The sequence below is a fragment of the Nothoprocta perdicaria genome, unplaced genomic scaffold, assembly GCF_003342845.1.
Source record: "Nothoprocta perdicaria isolate Ctin4 unplaced genomic scaffold, notPer1 scaffold_163, whole genome shotgun sequence".
Taxonomy (NCBI): domain Eukaryota; kingdom Metazoa; phylum Chordata; class Aves; order Tinamiformes; family Tinamidae; genus Nothoprocta; species Nothoprocta perdicaria.
The window spans coordinates 1,550,623-1,557,901 of record NW_020454794.1 but is presented as its reverse complement, the minus strand read 5'-3'; the positions used below and the strand labels follow the sequence as shown (position 1 = coordinate 1,557,901).

Here is a 7,279-nt window from a genome sequence, read left to right as displayed (position 1 = left end):
AGAAGAGAAGAGAAGAGAAGAGAAGAGAAGAGAAGAGAAGAGAAGAGAAGAGAAGAGAAGAGAAGAGAAGAGAAGAGAAGAGAAGAGAAGAGAAGGATTGGGTATGAGATCTAACCCCACCCAGAGCTTCAGTCTCGTGCAGGCTTTTAGGGAAGCCGTGCCATACAATTTGAACCAGCTCTCCGTTCTCTAAAAAGGGCACCTCTGCCCTTTCAAAGGACTGAGCAGATTTAATCTTTCTTAAGATGAGGAGATGAGAAGGGTGAAGAGAACTTCTCCATTCCTCCCACTCACCCTCTTCTTAAGCATTTGTCTGGTACTCGATACCCTCATCCAGGAAGAGTGAAACCTAGTCTTGAGGTCCCAGAAAAATGTCCCAACCCTGATTGCCTGCAGGCCTTAAAATCAGGTTAGGGGGATGCAAAAGAGCTACTGCTTCTCTGCTCTCTCAGGGGATTGAAGTGGAAATTTCTAAGTCTCGTTATAACATGTTTGTAACAGCATGAACATCCTGTTAACACTCACTGAAGACTTATTCAGAAAAGTGCTAGAACACTTATGTTCAGAGAAATAATGCTTTTTAATGGCCTGTTTCAGCCACTGTTTTTCTCCACTAATCTGTTGCTGTAAAATGCAGAGGGAAATCTAGGATTAAACCCAGGGCTCTCTCCCTMCTCTGAGCTTGTGAGTACCTTTCTGCACAGTAGCAGAATTTCAACAATTGTAGCAGAGACTCCCATCCACTAAGGCATCACAGAATCACAGAATGGTTAAGGTTGGAAGGGACCTCTGGAGATCATCTAGTCCAATCCCTGCTCCAGCAGGAACACCCAGAGCACGGGGCACAGGGTGGCATCAGGACGAGTTTGGAAGGCCTTCAGAGAAGGAGACTCCACAGCCTCCCTGGGCAGCCTGTTCCACTGCTCTGGCACCCTCACAGGAAAKAAGTTCTTCCTCACATGCAGATGGGATTGCCTGYGKTTCAGCTTACACCCACTGCCCCTTGTGCTGTCACTGGCCACCACTGAGAAGAGCTTGACCCCTTCCTCCCTACATGAACTCCCTTCATGAACTTATACATGTTAATCAGATCCTCTCTCAGCTGATCTGGCCCAACTCATTCAGTCTCTTGAGTATCCTTTTCACTGAGATTAGTATTTTCAGGTCTGCAATGACAGCCTACATTTTAGTCTTCTCCCATATAGGCAGCTGTTCTAAGTGCCCTTTGGTGTTCAAAGCTTAGCTGTTCTAAGTGCCCTTTGGTGATGTTAGGACATCACCAAAGGGCAGGCACAATCACCATTTCTACCTCGGAGGCAGAGTCACCTTTTCTCTGTAAGAATCAGAATAAACGGATACCTGCAGATACACTTGGTGAGGACCCTCCTCATTCTGGAGGATATCTGGGCACACAGAGAAACCAGGCTGTGCTTRCAGCTGATGTGACAACTTCAGTTTAGAAAGGCAAAAGGGGCAGAATCTAGGTAGCCTCTCATGAGGCAGCATCTGAGTTAAGCATTTTGAAGTCATAATTTTGGAGTCTTCCATAAGTCTTCTTAAAATACTAGAGTCTTTCTGGATTTGACCCACAGCTAGTACCTGGCAGGCAGATGTTGCTGTTGGTCCCCATACAGATGCTGTGTCAGAGCCAAGGCACTCAGGAGGACCTGCTCTTCTCATATGCTGTTCACACCCTCAGCTTTTCCACAGAGTTGGCTGGGACTTATTTGCAGCACTGAAAAGCAAACACAGAAAAAGYATGAGCATTTTTTAACTATTATTTATTTAAGCACATACAAGGACTGTTTTTACACATGGTATATGGACAAGAATACTCAAGGCAGAAGGATTAATCACTGAGCTCAAGGTGCARTGAGTTTCAAACACAGCTATAGTATGCTATAGACAGCAACATATCCCCTACCTCCTGCACATCATAATGTAGCTCTTCCTTTTTAACCAAATCAAGCATTAGGAGCAAGCTGAGCCACATGTGGAAATGACTCATCAGCTGCCAGGTGCCCTGTAATGAGTCTCTAATAAAAGTCTGCCCCAGGATCAGGAGGTGACTGTGCATGTGTCTTGCTTGCCTTTGGGTGTATGCTGTAACAAAACACAGACCAGGCTAAAATAAGTGATTTTCTTTATTTCTTTTGAAGGTATCAAGATGATTTTTTTTCATTTATATTTTATAGAGAAGTATCTGAGGTTCAGGGTATTTTAAAAGTTGCTGTATTTATATTGAAATATATCTATATCTGAAGTAAGTAATTAGAATAGGAAGGTTTTTGATAGTTARGAGGGCTAAGAAGTTATGAGCTGGTTTTCTTGGATTATTTGGTTCAGAGCTTTCTTGTTTTGTTTCTTTTCCTGCTAAATCTTGCTTTTTTTCTCTTAAATGCTACATTTCCTGTTTAAAACTATGCAAAAATATTTTCATGAACCTAGAGATAGATGGTCATCCCATGTATTGTGAATAACTGATGGAAGTTAACTATTCTACTTATTCATATTTGAAATATTATTTAAATGAGATTTTATTCTTCTATTGTAAGTGTTCTTTAGCTTTCATACTTAGAGTTGGATTGCCCTGTTGAGTTCTTAGTAAGCAAACCATAGGCTCTATTCTCAGCACTGTAGTACTCTATCCAGTTCAGTTCTTCTCTATGTACAGAGCAGAACTGATATTTTCATAGCACCTGGAAAACATTCTTAGGGTAACTAGCCTTCAATTTCCTATGAAAATCATCCTGAAGGTTTGTAAGGATGAGATGTTGTGGGCTGTAGGAATTTTCTCAATTTTTGCCCTTTAAAAAAAGAAATGAACAAATGTAGAGCATAACTTATGCTTCCTGAAGAAGCAGCAGACTTAAGCTCAAATTACCTTTAAGAAGGTGACCATGGTTTTTGATAAATTTCTACTTTAGAAAAAAAAGTGTGATTCAGTCTCAAATACCTACTGACATCAAGAAGAATAGTCTCTGAGTTCTACTAGTCTACTCTTAAAAGCCTTTCTTGATAGGTTATCAAGCCACAGGTTTTTCACCTACATTCATTTGCTGAAAGGTAGGCTGTAGTGAGAAACCTAGTAATTAAGATCTTAGCATGGCTRTTGGGCTGTTAACTTTTTTAAGTGGGAGAAAAATGCTGCTTTTTTTCTCCTTGTCTCTTTCTCTTGATGTAGGGAACCAGAAAAATGTAACGGAGCTTGCTGTTGTCTTCATTTCCTGGTGTCCTGCTCTCAACTATTTGTGGCTGAAATTCCCCATGCTAAGATACCTACTTTCTTGTCCCTTCATTATTTCTTCATCATTATTAGGATGTCTGGACGTGGAAAAAAACCTGCTGTGGCTGGCAGACCTGGAGCTGTGCCGAAGAAAACAAGATCGGCCAAGGCTGGTCTGCAGTTCCCAGTGGGTCGTGTCTACCGGCTGCTGAAGAGAGGCAACTATGCYGAGAGAATAGGTCCTGGTGCAGCCATCTTCYTGGCTGCGGTGCTGGAGTACCTGAGCGCGGAGATCCTGGAGCTGGCRGGGAACGCTGCCCGGGAGAACAAGAAAGCCAGGATTCTGCCACGGCACATCCAGCTGGCTGTGAGAAATGACGAGGAGCTCAACAAACTGTTCTCTTGCGTKACCATYGCCCAAGGAGGGGTTATGCCGAATATCCTTTCCCAGCTCCTTCCCAAGAGAACTCATAAAGAACCTGCTCCTTCCCAGGAGTGACTTGGAAGCAATTGAAACTTGACTTTTTTTCTTTCCTGGTCTGATTTGTGCACTTACTGACAATGGAACTCAATAGCACTGTTGCAAATTGTGTATTTACTTCTCTGTCTAGTATTTTCCCACTACTTTTAATGCTATTTTTTAAAGCTTGTAATAAAGTTCTTAGAATGCAACATCATTCTCCTTTCTTTGCTACCCAGTTCCCCTGATGACTAGACATAAGCTGAGTACTCATCTACCTTGAAAAGGTGTTAGAAGCAATGGCTTTGCAATAGGTGAAGGCAACCAGATGTGTGTAGCCATTTATGTAATCTTTTTCCATTACAGACTTGTAGCACAACTAGTTCAACACTCCATAGTTAGTCTAACTCTTAGAGGTAGTAACCCTGTGCTTTAAAGTTGTGTTACTCATAGACCAACGGTGAACTGTTAACTTTGGATAGTGGTCCAACACAAGCCCTAATCTCTCTTCCATTGCATTATACCCACCACAAGGGCTTCAGCCTTGTGTTGAATGTGCACACCTGAAAATGGAAGAAGCCTTAAGGGAGGTACAGGGGAGAGAAAGAAGAGGGGAGGGAAGGAGAAAAAAAAAAAAAAGGCACATGAAAATAAAGTTAGTTCTTCCATTTAATCAGAGTGATGGAAATTGCTCTTGGAACTCAATTCTTTGGGCTCAAGCAAAAGCCTAAAGGTTTGAGGTAGCCTTGCCAGACTCAAGTGAAGTGCTTGAAGCACCCCTAGCTACTCTAGAAAACTGTCCTTTGTCTAACTTTTTCACTTACTTCTGCTCTGGAGCATCAAAGCAGATTCTGCAAGACATGGCAGCCATTGAAGCAAAGGTAGCGAATATTTTTGGCTAGCATCTCTGCATTATAAGAGATGTTAGAAGAGTAGACAGAGAGGCCCTATTTCATAACTAGAGGTAAAGGGCTTAGGATGAGGTACTGGTGTAGCCCAAAGCTCATCTATTTTTTTGCTGTTGAAATCAATTTCACTTTTTTTTCCTCATTGATAGCTTGACCCATTTGTTAGCTAAACAGATAGCCTAGTGATTTGAAAAAATCACTTTTCTGGGTACACAGTGACACAAAGTGGAYGTCTCCTAACCCAGCAGCTCTGTGACTGTTTCTCTTGGGCACAAGCTCAACATTTCAGTACCCATATGTCAAACAATAAAAAAAATCAAGTATCCACGCACACTCAGCTCTAGAGAATATATCTTGTGCCTTAAAAGAATCAGTGCTCGTGATGTAGCTTTGAGAAGGAGATGAACTGTATGAAAGATGGGGATGTGTAAAAGAACAGAGAGATCTTTATGTGAGATATCCTGAGCTTCCACAGGCTCTGCAACATGGTCMTAAGGCAGTTCAGTCACTGCTGGCAGCACAAAGTGTCATGGTGGTTGTAGGTTACTGCTTTGAATTCTTGGAAAATATGCAGGGAGAGACTTTTTCTCTTCCTGCATCCATTCAGGTGTGCAGTTCCCTTATCAACTCTAACTAAAAAACAGCCCTGACACTTTAATCCCCAATGTGAGTACGGATGAGGAAGACGTACCAGAGCTGTAACTGGAAAGCAAATACTGGAGGAAGAAGAATGAAGAGCAAACAGAGCAGTCCTTTAACAAACATTCCCTTGTGTCTTCTAATTACTCAATCACCTTTTTGGGAGAAAGTTATTTAGCATTTGAGGCTAGTGAGCAGTATTGGACAAACGTTTCTAATTTTGAAGSCAATGTATGCATTTATGCACCTTGAAATGATTCCTCTTATCACTTTTTACTTGACAAGCCTAGACCTGTAATAAATTGTCAATCAGGGTCAGTGCAATTCTTTCTGGCAGTTAATATCCTCCTGTTTTCAGGGTGGCAGATTGGCTAACAAGGTGCTAAACAGCTCTACAGGAAACAGTGATAGATCATCATGCTCTACCTAGTTGCTCCTGTGTGGTAACCTGGATTGGTTTYTGTTTTGAGTGGCTGACCCATCAGTCACTCAGGTGGCACTGAATGCACTAAGGTAACCGTATGGCTGCTGTTATCCATGAATTTAAAAAGGGCACTGCTTTACAGAGTGAATAATCTAGTAGATCTGGGCAATGGAATTGTAAGAAAAGAGTTTAAGTGCTTCATTTGTTAAGGTAAAATTTGTTCTTAAGTCAAGTATGTTTTCTTATCCTCTTGAGTAATGAAGAAATTTAGTGCTACTCCAAGGCTGTTCTTTATATATGTTTTTTTGTTTTTTTGTTTTTAATTTTAGAAACGAGTTACTCCTAAACTCTAAAAGCTGGGGTGCTCACAAATTCTCTCAGAGAATTTTTATTGTATGAGTGGCTTTTAGTTAAACATCTGATTTAATTCCTCCTTGATTCTAGGTAAAACATCTCTTAAGCTTGCTGGAGGTTTTTGCTTGTTTGCTTTTTTTTTTTTNTTTTTTTTTTTTTTTTTTTTTAGCAGTAAGAGTATTGTATGCAACAGCAGAATTCTCCTATCTCCTTCTTCCAGCTGCTTTGTTACACACATTGAGTAGTAATTGCCTCTATTAAGTAACAGAGATTCTATGTCAGCAGTAAGTGGAAGAGATCCATTAAAATGGATGCAATACCATGCAAAAAGACAGTGCTGTGTTTGTGGCAGCCTGATGCACAGTGTGCTGAGTAGAGTAATTCAAGTATCTAGCATAAAACAGATATCTCTTCCTACAAACCTCRCTCCTGATAGTGAGGTATTATCCTGCAGCAGCGGGTCCTCTCACTTCTGGAAGACAAAATCATTTGAAGTGGTTTTCAGCAGATTAAACCTTTATTTTTGTTGCTTTTACTTCAGATGAAGACATGAGTTTCTCTTTTTCTTCTCCCAAGGTCCTAATGTCCTAATACCTTAGCAACTTCCTAGTTGCTTACCTGGGGTAAGTTCAATGAAGCTTTCCAGGAGGTTTTCTAAATGCTCATAAGCATTCTGAAATCTTCTCTTTTTAACAGTGCTCCTGCTTTCATACAGGGTCAGAAGWTCTCCAGGAGAAAGGTAGAATTTAAGAGTAGGAAACTGTGGGGATCTGCCAGGTAGCAGTCATGTTGCTCTTACTGAACTTATAGATTACTATTGCTGTACTGAAAATTTGTCAGGGCTCCCTAGAGGAACAGCYTAACTTGTTTCTCCTTTGGACGAAGTAGTGAAATAACAGCTGAGCTATTCTTTCTGATAGAGGAAGGGGAAAAAATACTTATATGAGAATTTAAAAAATGCCTTAGAATGAGGAGAAAGTGGTTAAGACTACCATGTTCTTGCCCACTTCATTTTTTTTTTTTAACATTTTGCCCCTTTATAACTTAAGGCATTAGAAGCAGTGATTCTTGTTTTCATCTCTTCATATTTTTGCACTAGGGTTGATGTCAGAATGTCTGAACAAGTGAAGAAAAACACCAAGTCCCTCCTTGCAGTGAAGAAAACAAGATCGGCCAAGGCTGGTCTGCAGTTCCCAGTGGGTCGTGTCTACCGGCTGCTGAAGAGAGGCAACTATGCCGAGAGAATAGGTCCTGGTGCAGCCATCTTC

The 7,279-nt window shown here is 41.1% G+C and overlaps 1 protein-coding gene and 2 long non-coding RNA genes across 3 annotated transcripts in view; 2 read left to right on the top strand and 1 right to left on the bottom strand.

Moving 5' to 3' along the window:
* LOC112944264 overlaps positions 1–1,910 on the bottom strand; it is a 3,345-nt gene extending 1,435 nt beyond the window's left edge. Inside the window, exons 1-2 of the long non-coding RNA XR_003248738.1 lie at positions 1,836–1,910; positions 1,600–1,735 (exon numbers count right to left, since the gene is read on the bottom strand). This is a non-coding gene — a long non-coding RNA (uncharacterized LOC112944264). The remainder of the gene's footprint in view (positions 1–1,599; positions 1,736–1,835) is intronic.
* A 1,410-nt stretch (positions 1,911–3,320) lies between these two features.
* On the top strand, positions 3,321–3,725 carry LOC112944254 (histone H2A-beta, sperm-like). The gene has a single exon (XM_026035651.1). It carries the CDS (start codon positions 3,321–3,323, stop codon positions 3,723–3,725), a length of 405 nt encoding a protein of 134 aa, XP_025891436.1.
* A 1,883-nt stretch (positions 3,726–5,608) lies between these two features.
* LOC112944262 lies at positions 5,609–7,268 on the top strand. Its single transcript, XR_003248737.1, has 2 exons — positions 5,609–5,746; positions 7,111–7,268. It is a non-coding gene; the product is annotated as an uncharacterized LOC112944262 (long non-coding RNA).
* The last annotated feature ends 11 nt before the right edge of the window (positions 7,269–7,279 follow it).